Source organism: Odocoileus virginianus, chromosome 4, assembly GCF_023699985.2.
Source record: "Odocoileus virginianus isolate 20LAN1187 ecotype Illinois chromosome 4, Ovbor_1.2, whole genome shotgun sequence".
NCBI lineage: Eukaryota > Metazoa > Chordata > Mammalia > Artiodactyla > Cervidae > Odocoileus > Odocoileus virginianus.
This window is the reverse complement of record NC_069677.1, coordinates 81,558,290-81,575,761: the sequence shown is the minus strand read 5'-3', so window position 1 is coordinate 81,575,761 and position 17,472 is coordinate 81,558,290. Positions and strand designations below refer to the sequence as shown.

The 17,472-nt window shown below is 46.6% G+C and overlaps 1 protein-coding gene across 2 annotated transcripts in view; it reads left to right on the top strand.

Moving 5' to 3' along the window:
• CSTB (cystatin B) overlaps positions 1–15,897 on the top strand; it is a 34,456-nt gene extending 18,559 nt beyond the window's left edge. Inside the window, exons 1-3 of one of the 2 annotated variants that reach the window (XM_070466854.1) lie at positions 11,685–11,840; positions 15,005–15,106; positions 15,558–15,897. In XM_070466854.1, coding sequence (XP_070322955.1) covers positions 11,766–11,840; positions 15,005–15,106; positions 15,558–15,686 — 306 coding nt within the window. In that variant the 5' untranslated portion in view covers positions 11,685–11,765 and the 3' untranslated portion in view covers positions 15,687–15,897. Of the gene's footprint in view, positions 1–11,684; positions 11,841–15,004; positions 15,107–15,557 lie in introns of those variants that run through there. The other variant, XM_020883570.2, reaches the window with a different exon arrangement.
• The last annotated feature ends 1,575 nt before the right edge of the window (positions 15,898–17,472 follow it).

Genomic DNA, 17,472 nt, shown 5'->3' with positions numbered 1-17,472 from the left:
GTCTTAAGGATGTAAAGGCATATTAAAAAATCAATCTTGTGAATCAGTAATAATAATGTGCCAATTTTGAGGAATAGTAATGGGATCTCTGGTTACAATGCAGCCCCAGATTTCAAAAAAGTATTAACATTTTTAAACTCTGTTAAGAGACACCATTTGTAATATTTCCTTTGTATAACAAAAATAGGAGAGTTCCAAAAAGAGCAAGATTCTTCAATATTTCCATTTTAATTGTGTGTTCATAAGTTCTTTAGTAGCTTGTAATTTTTCTTTATAAGGGGCCATTGCTTTGTCTAAATAGGCTCATAAATTTTCTCCATTATTTTAATAACTGTTTTGTTTGTAAAATGAGCTGTGGCCCCTAGGAAAAATGTGGAATGTATATCTGAGTTTGCCATTGCATAAGTAAGACCCTTCCTATGAGATTAAGGGGTGCATCTATCACATACAGCCTTAATGTTTTAGGTTGGCCTTTTGGTCTAACCTATGTGTAGATTTGAATATTTTGATAAATTTATTGTATTTTTTGGCTTGAGAAATTCCTGCAATTTGGCAAGAGACCTTTTGTATAGGTCAGGATTTGGGCCAAAATACTTTCGAAATGATAATATTAGACCCATTGCTGAGGGGTCCAGAAAGTATTTTACCGTTAATTTTGATATTTATATTTGGTCGGATATATTTAAGTAACAATGATGTCCATAAGGATTGTTTTTGATCTATATTACCAAATCTGCCTCTCCCAACATTAGTAGAGGAGTTAATAGAAGTGTAAGGCAAAAAAAGTAATTGTGAAATTTTGTCCCCCCTTAATTGAAATTTTGTCCCCCCTTTTGAATTGCCATAGAATGATCTGAGCTGACATCATAATTTGAATTTCTCCTTTATAATTTGAATCAATTATTCCACGCCGAACAGTAATTCCTTTAGAAGCCAAATTAGATCAGCCCTGTAAAAGCCTGAAGGTTTGGGGGCAGGGGTCCAAAAACTCCAGTAGGTACTCTAGAAGGGACTGCTTAAGGGTAAAGGAAAAAATCATTTAGGGCTGGTATATTAATGGCAGCACTGCTGGACGTTGAGGGTTTGAGGGAAAAGATAGAATTTGCCCCTCTTTTTTGTTGTAGGGGACCTGGGAGGTCCCCTCTTTGGAGTTTCTTGGAATAGGTTTTCCTTCAATATCAAATTTAAATTTACTGTCTTTGGCCCAGTGCTTTCCTCTGTGGCAGCAAAGGGCAAATTTTTGGGAAGCTTTTTATTAGCCTTCTTAGGGCAGTCCCTTTTTAAACGGTATTTATCTCCACATGTAAAGCATCCTTCATTTCTCTTTTTAAAAGGTTGTAGCATTGTTTCAGCTAGTATTTGCATCTTTTAAGTTTTTGATCCTAGATTGTGACAAGCCTTTATATAATCAATAATAATCCTAGTCTGACAAATTGCAGCTATAGCTCTTTGACGGAGCCTGCCGGCAAACGAACCGGTCTCGGGCGCAATCGCCGAAATACCTGAGAAATAAAAGAAAGGACTAGGAAAGAAACGACTAGAAAAGAATGGGGTTGAGAGGGACAGAGTCTGCTTGCGTCTGACTCTGCCAACTTTATTGAAGAATACCACACCTATATATATTATAACAGGAGTTGCTAATAGATCAAAGGTTTGCATATGTGCAGAGCTACAGGCACAGGTGTTTTAAATTCCTCCACTTAAGATCAGTAAAGCATCACCCTAGCACCCAACTGAAATCAATAGAACATTAACTGGATAGAAAACAGGCTTCAATCATGACGAGTTTATCAGCAACAGGTGAACAGGTGAAAGATCGCTACAGCAATTTCCTTGATGGAGGTGAGAAAGGCCAACCTGTGCTTTAATAAATCAGGGGTGGCGGGACAGAGAGGGACCTCTTGATCTCTCTCAGAGCCAAGAAGGAGCCTGAGCAGTCAGGGTGGCTCTCTGCATCTCCCCCTTTTCTTTTGACTAATGGCCTTTATATCTCCCTCAAAGGAAATGGCTGCGTTTGCAAATGGGAAAACATCAACAATCTTTATATATCATCTTCAGATAGGCATTGACAAATGCAAGAACCAAAGGTTTGTATTCACAAATCCATCAAGGTTATTTGGGGCTACGCATCTTATACCAGATTATTGTTCCAGTCTGACCTAGGCCAACACAAAGGACTTTATTAGTATCAAACGTCACATCTATCACAATTTTACTATTTGTAGGAAAGTAACACTCCCTATGTTTCATCAGTTTCCTGGAGTGTTTTCAGCCTTCAAATGTTGGTATATGAGACTTTTGCTCCCAGCAAATGTCAGTATTAAGAATGGGCCCGGAAACAAAATCATGTGGCTTCAGGCTGAGGAAGGCTTGATTATCGCACAGGCCAAAGTGAGCACCGCGTAAGCTAGGGCATTGTCGGGTTTAGCCGTCTCTGCAGTTATCCCTCCTTGCTTGAAGAAATAAACACATGCATCTGCTGATTTATCGGGAGAGATTCCTCTGTTGAAGAGTTCAGACGACTCATCTGCTGGTTTAGGAATCTCCTCCTTCGGCGTACCAGCCTTTCTGGAAGCCCAGCCCCGCGGTACATCGGCAATCCTGTGGAAAACACATACTTAACCCCGCCCCCAAATTAACACGGGAATCTGGGCCCATGCCAATTAATTATCTACGGGTCTTTTTCCATAAGACCATCGGTTTCTTACTAGAGATTTGAGGCGTCCCAAAAATCTCTGCGCGCTGAATGTCCTTCTTTAATCTAAAATTAAAAAGTTTAGTATGTATAAAGCGTGATAAGGTAATTTTCTAGGTAGAAGGTGGTAGAGCTCTCCTCTCTGTATTTTTGAACTGTAATTTCAAAGTTTGATTGGCACGTTCCACGATGCCTTGACTTGTGGATTATAAAGGAATGCCTGTTTTTAGGGTATAGAAAAAGAGGAACAAAAATTTTTTGAAGGCAGAGGAAACATAGCCGGCCATTATCAGTTTTTATAAACTTTGGCGTCCTAAAACGGAAAAAGCATAAAGACAATGTGAGATTAGAAATGTTTTGCGGCTTCACCAGTCAGTAAGGATGCCACATTATAATCCTGAAAAAGGTCAAATAGATACATGAACTACTTTAAAACACGACCAAAAGAAGGAACATGAGTGACATCCATTTGCCAAAGATGATTCGGTAGGAGCCCGCAAGGATTAACACCAAGGTGTGGAACTGGGAGAAACTTAGGGCAAACAAACAAGAAATTAAACAATTTGTCGTGCAGTTTCTCGAGGATATGAAATTGCAGAACCGAAGAGTATTACAATTTTGATGATGTAGCGCATGTATTGTGTGCCGCTTCTACCTGTGAAAGAAAAACTCTAGTGTGAGAATCAGCTATTTGATTTCCCATAGATAAGGTCCAGGGATCAGTGTGAGCACGTAAATGTCCAAAGAAACAGGGTAATGCGCTGTTGCAACAGAGACTGAATATGTATTCGTAACAAATGTAGAATGTAGAATTCCACAGTAGAAATAAAGGGAACAGTTTCTATATATTGCAAAGCATGTGAGGCAATGTATTTACTATCTGTACATAAATTAAAAGTTGCAAATTATATCGTAAGCAGACCTCATGAAACAGCAGACAATTCTACCTCTTGGGCAGAGCTTATACGCAGTTTGCAAGAGGTTAGCGGTAATTATTAAGTAAAATACAAAATGCAAGCAATTCCATTAAGAGGAGAACCATCAGTGAATACAGTGAGCGCATCCGGAATAGGTCCAGATAAAACACCCTTAGGAAAGATAAAAAGGATGTTGACTAGCAAAATGTAAAATCTTATCAGAAGGTAAAATGATTAATTTTCTCCTTGTAAAGGAATCGAGAGCCAAAGCCCATGAGTCATTAACTGAAAAATGCCAGTCTTGCTGTGCCCTTTGGTATAGGGACATAAAATAATGTAGGATCAGCTCCGAGCATTTCTCTGGATCGCTGGCGTCCCGAGCAATCAACAAGCTTAATAAAACAAAAAGGAGTAAGAACTCTGAGGAGAAATGGACAGCAATGTGATCCAATGTAATGGAGCATCCTGATACAAAACTGCTGTAGGCGTATATTTGGAAGGGAGTATGTAAAGACCCCATGGCTTAGAAAAGTCACAATAAGTAAGCGAAATGTTGAGAAAGGGCATTTTCCCTACTTTAGCTAATGCTGCTCGAACCATCATCTGTAAATGTCCTGGGGGAAGAAGGATCAGTAGGCCCTTTTAAAATATCAAACAAAGGCTTTTTTTTTGTAATTCACCTGTGGTTAATTTAAGATATGGACTGTATCCAATTTATTATCCCCCAAGTTAATGTTTTTGGAAATCATTAAGGGTTTTTAGATTATCCTTCGATCTGCAGTTTTTGGGCCTTAAAAGAAATTCCTGTTCCTAATTTAAATCCCAGGTATGAGAAAGAGGGAGCCTCTGTACTTTCTCTGGTGGCCCACTTGAAGGCCTAATTTTTGTTGGGGAAGACAACCGTGAGCAGCAAGTTAATAGTCTTGCAAAAGCACAAACCCTACAAGGTGTATGCAAGCAGGAGGTCCATCCATATAATGGACAAGTAGACATCATGATATGCAGCTCTCACAGGGTCGAATTGCATGATTGACAAACCTTTGACATAAGGTGGGGCTAGTAGCCATCCCTTGAGGCAGAACTTTCCAATGAACCTCCGAGCAGGCTGGCTTAAAGTTAGTAGAAGGTATCTGAAGCAATAACGCTGACAATCATGCAGATGGAGTGGAATAGTATAGAAACAATACTTTAAATCTATAATTATCTTAAACGTTTTACGAGGGATCCCTGCAGGCGAGGGGCAGGCCAAGTTGTAAGCGGTCCCATGACAAATCATAAGTTTCATTTACTTTGCGGAGTCCTGCAAAAAGCCTCCATTTTCACCAGATTTTTCTTCTTAGAACAAATATATTGGTGAATTTCCAAGGGAATTGGAAGGCTCAATATGTCCAAAGCTCAATTGTTCCTGCACCAATTGTTTCAGCTGCTGAAGATTTTTTCTTTGGTTAGGGCCCCTGATCAACCCAAACAGGCTCATCCAGTTCTTCCAACTGATAGGATCTGCATGAGTTACAGAAAATCAGAGTGTCACCCGTCAAAAACAACCCTTGGCTTAGCTCTGTGGGGCGAGGATGGATACAATAGGGCAAGTAATTCCTTGATTACTCTTTCCTAGTCCCTTCTGTGGAAGCAGACCTTGATTCATCATCATATCTGAGATGACTTGATTTTGAGCAAACATATATACACCCATTTGTTGCATAACATCTCTTCCCCAAAGATTAACAGGGAGATTAGCAGAATAAAAAAGGTTGGAAATCGCCCTCGTGTCCTTCAAATCATCCAGTGAAGAGGCCGCACTCTGTTGATGGGTTTTGAGATTGACCTATGCCCTCAGAGTAGAACAAGTATCTTCTTGCTTAGGTGCGGCCATAGCTGTGGCCAATGTTCTCAGCTATAACTGACACATCTGCCCAGTGTCCAAAATACCAGAAGAATCTTTTTCCATCAATAATGAGCTCTAAGTTTGGTCTTTTTGAGCCGAAAATAGATTGAACCCAATAAACATCAGAGAACCAAAACCACCAGCCTTCCTTTCTCTCTGTAGGCAAATCTTTCCTTCCACATGAAGGGAATAAAATTAATTGGGCATTCTTGATCAACTAGGTATGACTAATAATGTTTAAGGGGGCACAAGCCATAATTTAATTTCCCCAGATAGTCCGGCATCAATCAACGCCAGGGGAAATGACAATCCCTTCATGGTCCAACTGATCCTGCCAATGATTAATCCAACGGTTCCTTTTGAGTGGTCCACAATACCCCTTTAGGAATGGCTTGCATCCCCATATTCGGGGTTAATACTGTGTGGGCGGCAGCGCACAAGTCCAATCCTGGCGCCTGCCTGGGGTGGCTCGGTAAGAGGTTTTTGATACCAAGTCGACAGGTTGGTTGTGACTCGGCTTTGAGGCCCCCATAACACTGTTTTTCGGGCCTGGGGCTGGCCCCTCACCCAGTTTCCCGAACAGGAGGCAGAGGTTTACACTTCTAATGTCAGTCCTTAGAACGACAGTCCCTCTCTGGCCCAATGTTTTTCCCCTTTTTACATCTAGGGCAGACATTAGGATTTTTTTGCCGAAATCAGGGGTATTTGTTGTTCCTTTTTTGGGCATTAGAGCCAACATGTCCCATTTGTCCACATGAAAAACAGCTCCCTGGTGGCGCCCGGCTTCTTTTTTATATTTCCCTTTATTCCTTGCTTGTTGGTACAAAACCTCTTTAATAGACTTTCTTGAATAGCTGCGGCCATAGAAAGCTCCTTGAAGGTAAGGAAAGGGCCAATATCAGCACAATTCTAACATAATCTGTTAAATTTCCCTTTTTCCCTGAAAGGTCGAAGAAGCGGCTTGGCACGCAGCATTATGCATTTCTCATCAGGCCATCTGTTTTGTTAAAATAAGACCTGCCTCTTCATCTCCTATAATCTTAGATATTGCATCTAATAGACGAGCAACAAAATCCTGATAAGGCTCGTCAGGCCCTTGCCGAATTTTCGAAAGATCTTCAGTCTTTCTATTAGAAACGGGAAGTTTCTTCCAGGCTTTTAATGCAGCTTCACTAATCTGAAGGTAAGCTTGTTCTGGATAGTTTAGTTGTGCATCAAGAGCCCTAAAGACTCCTTCTCCCATTAGCATGTCAAAATTAATTTGTAACCCATTACGGCGATTACGATCTTCAATAAGACCACAAACTTCTCCATACTCGGAGCGCCAGAGCAAATAATCGCCTCCAGAAAGGCAGGCGCGTGTAATAGCTTTCCAATCGTTGGGTGGCAGATATTGGGCTCCGAGGCTCTCAATTATAGCTAATGTAAAAGGTGCCGTGGGTCCATACTGGGCACAAGCCTGCTTAAGCTCCTTTAACTGTTTAAATGGAACAGGCTCATAATGCCTGCAGCGGTTAGCGTCTTCAAAAACTGGAAAAATCATGGAATATCCCTCAAGGCTTTCTCCTTGGTCTCTAGCATGTTTAACAGCCATTTGAAGTGGGGAAAGGACAGGTTTTTCAAATTTCAAAGGAGAATATACAGGAGCTGTAGGTATTAAGGGAGCCTCAACCAAAGGAGGAGGCATAGGAGGAATTGGAATGGGATCCAATCCTGCCACAACAGACGGTGTATTGAAGTGCTGCGGCTTGGGACCCGAAGGAAACAGTAACTCTAATTGCTCCACTCTCCGTGATATGGATGTTAACATTTCTTTAAGTTCCAAAAAGGGGGATGCTTTGTCCTTCCCTTTTGTAACAGTAAAAGCATCCCAATTCTCTCTATTGTACTCATCTAGTTCTCCTTGATCCTCATGAGAGAGTTCAGACTCTGAGTCAGATGTTAAAGCAACAGCCTCCTTTTTACTAGATTTTGGGTCTTCCGGGAAATTGCAAATATGTTCAACTGTCCCGGAGGTAGGTTGCAGATTTTTAGGAGTTATAAACTTTAGAGCAGTTAACATCATTTTTAACGTAGAAACAAAGAACTGTTTACTACTACTTTGACCCATGATTTTTACTCTCAACTATACCCTCTCCACCCACAATGCCTGCAACTTTAAACGCTGCCCGCGGGATTACTTGTTTTTGGGTGGCTGTAGTCCGGGATCCGCTCATGTCCCTGTTCGGGCGCCACTTGCCGGAGCCTGCCGGCAAACGAACCGGTCACGGGCGCAATCGCCGAAATACCTGAGAAATAAAAGAAAGGACTAGGAAAGAAAAGACTAGAAAAGAATGGGGTTGAGAGGGACAGAGTCTGCTTGCGTCTGACTCTGCCAACTTTATTGAAGAATACCACACCTATATATATGCTAACAGGAGTTGCTAATAGATCAAAGGTTTGCACATGTGCAGAGCTACAGGCACAGGTGTTTTAAATTCCTCCACTTAAGATCAGTAAAGCATCACCCTAGCACCCAACTGAAATCAATAGAACATTAACTGGATAGAAAACAGGCTTCAATCATGACGAGTTTATCAGCAACAGGTGAACAGGTGAAAGATCACTACAGCAATTTCCTTGATGGAGGTGAGAAAGGCCAACCTGTGCTTTAATAAATCAGGGGTGGCGGGACAGAGAGGGATCTCTTGATCTCTCTCAGAGCTAAGAAGGAGCCTGAGCAGTCAGGCTGGCTCCCCGCAACACCAGGCTTCCCTGTCCATCATCAACTCCCAGAGCTTGCTCAAACATGTCCATCGAGTTGGTGATGGCATCCAACCATCTCATTCTCTGTCATCCCCTTCTCCTCCTGCTATCCATCTTTCCCGGTATCAGGGTCTTTTCCAGTGAGTCAGTACTTCGCATCAGGTGGCCAAAGGATTGGAGTATCAGCTTCAGCATCAGTCTTTCCAATGTATATTCAGAACTGATATCCTTTAGGATTGACTGGTTTGATCTCCTTGCAGTCCAAGGGACTCTCAAGAGTCTTCAACAGCAGCACAGTTCAAAAGCATCAATTCTTTGGTGCTATTCTTTCTTTAAGGTCCAACTCTCTCATCCATATATGACTACTAGAAAAACCATAGCTTTGACTAGGTGGACCTTTGTTGGCAAAGTAATGTCTATGCTCTTTAATATGCTGTCTGGGTTGGTCATAGCTTTTCTTCCAAGAGAAGAAGATTTAATTTAATTTCGTTTAATTTCATGGCTGCCGTCACCATCTGCAGTGATCCAGGAGCCCAAGAAAATAAAATCTCTCACTGTTTCCCCATCTATTTGCCATGAAGTGATGGAACTGGATGCCATGATCTTTGCTTTCTGAATGCTGACTTTTAAGGCAGCTTTTTCACTCTCCTCTTTGATTCTCATCAAGAGGCTCTTCAGTTCCTCTTCACTTTCTGCCATAAGGCTGGTGCCATTATTATATCTGAGGTTACTGATATTTTCCCCAGCAAACTTGATTCCAGCTTGTGCTTCATCCAGCCCAGCATTTCACATGATGTACTCTGCATAGAAGTTAAATCAGCAGGGTGACAATATACAGCCTTGATGTACTCCTTTCCCAATTTGGAACCAGTCCATTGTTCCATGGTTTGAACTCTTGCTTCTTGACCTGCATACAGATTTCTCAGGAGGCAGGTAAGGGGGTCTGGTATTCCCATCTCTTGAGGAATTTTCCACAGTTTGTTCTGATCCACACAAAGACTTTAGTGTAGTCAAAGAAGCGGAAGTAGATGTTTTTCTGGAATTCTCTTGCTTTTTCTATAATCCAATGGATGTTGGCAAGTTGATCTCTGGTTCTTCTGCCTTTTCTAAATATAGCACGAACATCTGGAAGTTCTCGGTTCATGTATTGTTGAAGCCTAGCTTGGAGAATTTTGAGCGTTCCTTTGCTAGCATGTGGGATGAGTGCAACTCTGCAGTAGCTTGATCAGACTTTGGCATTGCCTTTCTTTGAGACTGGAATGAAACCTGACCTTTTCCAATCCTGTGGCCACTGCTGAGTTTTCCAAATTTGCTGGCATATTGAGTGCAGCACTTTCACAGCATCATCTTTTAGGATTTGAAATAGATCAATTGGAATTCCATCACCTCCACTAGCTTTCTTTGTAGTGATGCTTCCTGAGGCCCACTTGGCTTCACACTCTAGGATGTCTGGCTCTAGGTGATCACATCATTGTAGTTATCTGGGTCATTAGGATCTTTTTTGTCTAGTTCTTCTGGGGTATTCTTGCTACCTCTTCTTAATATCTTCTGCTTCTGTGTCGTCCATACCATTTTTGTCCTTTATTGGGCCCATCTTTGCATGAAATGTTCCCTTGGTATCTCTGATTTTCTTGAAGAGATCTCTAGTCTTCCTCATTCTCTTGTTTTCCTCTATTTCTTTGCACTGATCACTTAGGAACAGTTTCTTATCTGTCCCTGCTATTCTTTGGAACTCTGCATTCAGATGGATATATCTTTCTTTTCTCCTTTGTCGTTCACTTCTCTTTTTTTCTCAGCTATTTGTAAGGCCTCCTCACACAACCATTTGCCTTTTTGCATTTCGTTTTTTTGGGGATGGTGTTGATCACAGCATCCTGTACAATGTTACGAACCTCATCCATAGTTCTTCAGGAGTTTTGTCTATCAGATCTAGTCCCTTGAATCTGTTTGTCACTTCTATTGTATAATCATAAGGGATTTGATTTAGGTCGTACCAGAATGGTCTAGTGGTTGTCCCTTCTGTTTTCAATTTAAGTCTGAATTTTGCAACAAGCAGTTTGTGATGTGAGTCACAGTCACCTCCCAGAATTGTTGTTGTTGACTCTATAGGACTTCTCCATCTTTGGCTGCAAAGAAGATAATCAATCTGACTTCCACTCTGATTACGCAAGAATTATCTCGAGTCGGATGTATCTCCGGGCGGGAGGGGGGAACAGGAATTTTAGGGAACCATTGCCTGGAACCTCCACCCTTTCCCCCCCCACCCGGAAAAACACAATAATAAGCACTTGCCTGAGTTGTCTCAAAATAGGAATTCCCTGTAAGGTGTGCGTTACTGAGAAGCTGCCGCCAAAATCTAACTGGAGACTTCTGGGGGTCCAGAAGGAGGTGGGTGAGGCCAGGCTGTGCTATGTCCTGCCAACCTCCCAGAAACACTCCTGCTGGAAACGATCTTGCCTGAGAGACGTGTGCACCACCAGGAAGGGCCTCAGACCACACCTGGGCACGAGAAATATGACTGACCGAAGATGACCTAGAAAGCTAACACCCCCAATATCCAACCCGGGACTGGGCTGACCACAGGGCCGAGCACTTCTCCTGGGTTCCCCTGACTCTGCCGCCCGCCTCCCAGCACCCCTTCCCCACCAAGGCCTCGTCCTTGTTTCTCACTCCATGTGTCTGTTCAGATAATTGGTTTCCCAATGTTACCCAAGAGCCCAGGCTTGGACCCTAGAAGGGTGTACCCGCCCAGGCTGGGTTATAGTTGAACCAACTCTAAATCCTATCCCACACCCATCAGAACCAAGTCCTAGTGAGTAACACCATGCATGTGACCCCCATGCCGTCTGAGGCCCTGGAGTCATCGCCTCCTGCCCCTGGACCCCTCTGTGGCTCTTCGTCCACCCACGTCAGCCCTCCCTGTGTCACCGGTCACATGTCCATGATGTGCATAGCAGCCCACAGGACAGGCCAGAATGGGTAGGGCTCTGGGCCTGGCTGGGGCATGAGGGGCTCCAGGCGGGCACAGGCAGGTCCCACTGAGGCCCAGGCGGCCCCTGCCCCTCTCCTCCAGGTGCTGAGCTGGTCGGGGCTTCACTTCTCTCCACCCTTGGCAACTCTCAGGTCCTGTTGCTCCCATGTCTCCAGAACTCTTTGAAACTCCAAGGGTTGGTGACCCCTCATCCTCCCATCTGAATGGACCCCTGTCTATCTGGAGATTCTGTCGGTGCTACCCCCCACTCCCTCCCCGATCCTGCAGGGAGCTCCCACCCCTGCTTCTGACTCTGCCACCCACAGGAAGATGCCAAAGTCCTGCCCCCTCAACCCCGTGTCAGAGCATGTTCCTGAATGGGACCAGGACTTCCCCTCCCTGTTCCCTGTCCATCAACCCAGGCACCTCTCCTGGCTCCGCCCATGCATCACAGGACCATCCCTCCAAGTCTGGGAGTTTCCCATTAGCTCGCCAGTCCTGAGAGTGTCAGCAGCTCCTACAGGTCATCCGCCCAGCCTGCCGACTGCCAAGATGTTGGGGCCAAAGCTTGGTGGGTTCTCAGAGACTCAGCCTGCCACAGCCAAGACCCAGGCCATCGCTGATCAGGTAGGGCTGCTGCAGGCAGATGGGGTCCTGGGACCACGGTGGTCAGCAGTCATCACCTCTGGGACAGAGGCACTGTACCCTAGCACATCCCATTCTCTCTTAAGAAGAGAGAGGGGGCAGAGGGGTTGGAGGGGGGAGGCAAGGTGACATTTGGGGAAAAGCACATGGAGAAAAAATGACACAGCAGGGCGTGAGGCCATCATGAGTGAGTCAGGGCCCCAGGCCTCCTAGACTCAGGCTGTTATTTTAGCCTTCTCATGTATGTTTGAAATGCTCTCCAGTGACACGTTTAGAAACTGAAAGTTGCTGGGTCAAGTAGGCAGAGTCTGGATCAGACCCTGGCCAGCCGTCGAGCCCCTTTTCCAGGAAAACTGTTGTGCCCGAGGGTCAAGAGTGGGGTTGGGGTCTGTCCCCCTGTCCTCATAAGGGAGAGAAGTTCAGGACCTGGGGTGGGGTATTCGAGTTCTGATGAGAAGAGGAAACTTGCGACAGACATCTGGTTCCCTTATCTTTCCGGCCCACCTCTGCTCTGCTCCCCGCTCCACTGCTGCCTCCTACATCACAGGGCATGCGCTCTGTGGGTCCTCTATCCTACCATTGGGAGCATCTGATATCAGTCATGGAAGGGCTGAGTCTTGGGAGACCTTAGACACTGAGGGATCTGGGGGACAGCCAGTGAGAGCCAGGCAGAGGGGTGTTCCCTGTTCTCCCCCTCCACGGCCACTCAGCCCAGCCCTCCCCGCCTCTTCCTGGCTCTCCAGGCCTGAGAATCCCCGCTGGCCACGTGAGCCTTGCGTGAGGGTGAGCCCCCTCGGGAGACAAGGGTTTCTGTCTCCAGGGGCTGCACTTGGGGTCCATCCCGTGGGAGTCACATGTCAGGGCACCGTCCTCACTGCCCCTGGGAGCCAGGTGGCCACCTGTGTGCTGGGCGGGCTCTGTGAGGGGCACGGGCACCGTCTGGTGGCCTTTTGTACTGAAGCTTTGGTGAACAGATAAGGAGAAGTGAGGCCAGAGATGAACCTGTACCCAGCACATCCAGCCAGCCTTGCACAGAGCAGGGCTCTCCTGCTTCCACTCCTGAGACAGACAGAGAGGATGATTCCATCCCAGGCCCCAGGGAGGGGCTGTGGGTGTCACTCACCCCCGGGTTGGCTAAACGGTCAGAGGCTCAGTTCCCTAGAGCTCCGTGAAGAAGGGCTGCACGGGTGAGTGCTGAGACACGGCTGGGCCCTGGCCCAGAGGGACACACCCACACTGACCACCCTGAGAGCCGTGGCAGCCTCCTGGAAGAGCAGGCGGCCCACCTTCTCACTACCTGACCCTCCCTGCTCCTGTCCTTTCTCCCACCTAATCACCAGAGTGCCGCTCCCTGCAGGCCCTTGCCAGGTGACTCACTGGCATGCATAATGCTGATGCCCTTGGCTCCCCAAGCAGCAGGCGCCTGGGGTTCAAAACTCCTCCGACCCCCAGAACTGGTTTGGAGGCTTCAGCACAGCGAGGTCCTGTGGCTACTGAGCACTCGGAAACCAGATTAGATCTCAAAGTCAAGACAAAGCAACCTGCTCTTCCTTCCTGCATGACAAGCCCAGTTCCCCAAAGGCCAAGACCCTAGAAAGCCTGACTGATCCAAGGGTGTTGTTACCATCTGACACCAAAGACCAGAAACAGCCTCTCCCGAAAGGCCCTGTATCCTAGGGAGACCGTCTGAAACGGCAGCAAACGTCCACCCTGGTGACCCAGGGGAGAAGAATCCACATGCAGGGGACCTGGGATCCATCCCTGGTCTGGGAAGATACCACATAGCGCTGAGCAAGTAAGCCCAAGTGCCACAGCTCCCGAGCCCGAGCTCTAGATCCAGGGAGCCGAGACTCCTGAAGCCCCCATGCCTATAGCCTGTGCTCTCAACAGAAGCCCCCACTCTTTGAACCTGGAGAAAGCTGGCATGCAGCCTCAAAGACCCAAGACAGCCAAAAAAAAAACAATAGGTAGGTAAAAGCTAACAACGGAAAACCCAGAATTATGGCACGTTTACAAAATAAAAACTAGAAATAAATAAAAGTTTAAAAGTAGAAAACCATTTTTTTAACTATAATAGTGCTTTATCTGTCGCAGAAGAAACTGAGATTCTTAAGAGAACCCTGGAAAAGGAAATGACAACCCATTCCAGTATTCTTGCCTGGAGAATTTCATGAACACAGGAGCCAGGGAGGCTACCTGTTCATGGGGTCGCAGAGTTGGACACCACTGAGCAACTAACATTTTCACTTTCACTTTTTTCCCCAAGAGAATTAATGCACCTCTATAAGATCAAACCAGTCAATCCTAAAGGAAATCAACCCTGAATATTCACTGGAAGGACTGATGGTGAAGCTGAAGCGCCAGTCCTTTGGTCACCTGCTGGGAACAACTGACTCATCAGAAAAGACCCTGACTGGGAAAAATCGAGGGCAAGCGGAGAAGGCATCAGCAGATGAGATGGTTAGATTGCATCACCCACTCAATGGAAAAGAATTTGAGTAAACTCTGGGAGACTGGAGGACAGAGGAGCCTGGCGTGCCACAGTCCATGAGGTCACAAAGAGTCAGACGTGACTCAGCAGCTGACCATTAACAACAGAAGATGGAAGACTGAATTTTTAATAAATATTTATTTATTTTGGCTGTGCCACTTAGTTACTTGCGGCATGTGGACCTTCCTTGTGGCATGTAGGATATAGTTCACTGACCAGGAATAGAACCCGGGCCCCTTGCATTGTTGTCATTGAGTCTTAGCCACTAGACCACTGAGCAAGTCCCTGGAAAATTATATTTAATGCTCAATTTAGTTTAACTCTTTAAAATATTTTAATTTTCACTTTTAAAAGAGTAACTAAAAAGTGGTATGTACTCTTTCAAAAGAACTAAGTAAAAAGAAAAACAGGGTGTGAACTTACACACATGGTCTTGATGATGAAAATGTAAAATTCCCATCCTTGAAAAAGGAAAGAGAAATGATACAAAGAACATTTTTCTGTCCTTTCTCATCAGAGTCAACAGTTGAGTGTGTCTGCTCAGCTGTGAAGAACAGACGTGCTCTAGAAAGAGTGTAGAATGTGGGCACTAGAGTTCAGCTGTAACATCTAATACAGGTGAGCTCACCTGTCTCTCCCTTCTCCCCTTCCCCAGGTGAAGTCCCAGCTGGAGGAGAAGGTGGACAAGAAGTTCCCAATGTTCAAGGCTGTGGAATTCAGGAGCCAGGTGGTCGCCGGAGTGAACTACTTGATCAAGGTGGGGTGTCAGCCCCTTGGGAGAGTCTGGCTGAAGTGGGAGCTCACAGGTGCCCAGGGCAGGGGTGCTCAGCAGGGTCCTGTGGCAGCCCTCAGCTTCAGGGGTTTGGTGGCTGTCTGAAATGAGCATGCGTGTACAAGCATGTGTGTGTGCACGTGTGCGTGTGTGTGCACGTGTGTGCTGCGGCCTCCTTGGAGGAGAGGACCTAGCCTCTCGGGTGACTGGGGGCTCTGCTGGAGTGAGTGTGGATGAGGGGTGCTGGCTGGGCACCGGGGGCATCCCTTGCACCTGAAGGAGGAAGGTGGCAGTGTCCTCAGCCCAGTCTCTGGGGACATGAAGGGACGCAGCCTCCGGGCATCCAGGGCCTTCCTGCCCGTCCAGCCAAATCCAGCGAATCAGGGGGATGTGGGATCAGAGGCCCCACCTGCCCCTCACTGGACTCTCCTTTCAGGTTCAAGTGGACGAGGATGACTTCACGCACATCCGAGTGTTTGAAAGCCTCCCGCACGAGAGCAAGCCCGTGGCCTTGACCAGCTACCAGACCAACAAAGGCAGGCACGACGAGCTGGCGGACTTCTAGGCCCGATTTTGCAGAGTCCGTCGCCCATGTGGGTCTCTCCTCTGCAGACCTGTCTGGGACCAGACGTGGTGCCCCTTGGGGTGGGGTGGTGTCTCTGTTCTCTGCTTTCGCTATGTTCATTTTTTTCTCCCAATCCTTGATTTTAACTAAATTTCTTTCGAGGAGGGCTTGTGTTATCTTTAAATAAATATGTGTTTTCTGTTTTCACAAATTGTCTCTGTTGGGGTTTGTTTCTTCATACGAAGCTCCAATCACAATAGAGAAGTGTCAGCAGGTGAGAGGTGTCCTGGGTGGAGCCCCGCTGGGCCTCCTGCAGCCTGAGCCCCCTTCCCTGAGGAGCCGAGGAGGGGGAGAGGGTGGCCCAGGTGACGGTGGGCGGGTGGCACACCCAGGGTCCCGGGAGCCTGCGCTCTAACCACAGCTCCACACCCCGGCGTGGTGACGCTGTGTCGTGCCTCCAGGTCTCAGAACCCCCCACCCCACCCAGTACAGTAAGAGGGGCTGAGAAAATCCGACCCTAGAGCATTAGTTCTGGATGGACTCAGATACATTCTAGATGGACTCAGATACATTCACGCATTTCTGCTTGGGTAGAGACGCACAGATGTATGCAGGGGGCAGTGACCCGCGGGCCCGCTGAGTGCCATGTCCTTTGAGCCCAGCTCCAACTACCCACTGACTGCCCGGGGTATGTGCTGGGTCTGTCTCAAGGCTTCCTGGTTTCAGCAGCCGGTTACTGCCTTTAGTGAGGTCAGTCCAGTGGTGTGTTTATGTGCACTGTAATAGAAAAGTGTACCCTGCACTGTAAGACTGAACACTGGGGACAGTTCTATGAGGCTCAGGGTCCAGGGTGACAGCCTGTTCCTGAGGGTTGGAGTCTGTCACCTCCCTGTCTCCACTTTGTCTGCGGGGCAGGTGGTGTTTTGTGCCAGGCCTGTCACTGGAGGCTGGGAGGTGCAGGTCATGAGGGCTGAATGCAGAGCAGGTGAGCACTCCTTGGGGAGCAAACAGGCCTGTGAGAGCAGGAGAAGGAGACTGAGTCAGGAGCTGTGTGTCCTGCTCTCTCCTGAGCTCCAGGATAGAAAACTTGCATCTCGGGCTGTTGGTCTGGGAAAACAGAAGCCAGCAAGCACATTTACAGTGACTTGAAATCAGCTGTATTTCCACCTGGAAACATCCAGTGAAAGGGGGGGATGGTGAATGCTATGTAGGTGCCTGGACAGGGCCGACAGCCCTCATGTCACTGCAGGGAGCATCTCACAGCAGGGAGCACGGAGCAGAGGGATGGATGCAGGTGTGACCACCGGGTTCAGACAGAGGGTCTCCCAGGTGTGTCCTGGGGGTGATAAGGTTCTGACACCAGAAGCGCTGGTGGTTGCAAACCATTGTGAATGCACTAAACACTGACGTGTACACTGTCAAATGGTGAACAGACTTCCCTGTCAGTCCACAGGTGCAGACCCCACACTTCTACTGCAGGGACCACAGGTTTGATCCCTGCTTGGGGAACTAAGTTCCCACATGTCACACAGGGCTGCTAAAACTAAGTCAATTAAATTATTTTAAAAGGAAGGAACCTACTTGAAAAAATAAATAAAATAAAAAGAATAAACACAGTGGTAAAGCGTATGTTGTGTGAGACTAACTACAGTGGTAAGGTGTATGTTGTGTGAATCACACCTCGGTAAGAAATTGACTAAAATGCCAACAGGGCACCAGAGGCAGTCTGGGGCAGGGTGGCAGAGGGTTTCAGGGACTTCTGGGGGGTGCTCTCTCATTGCCTCCA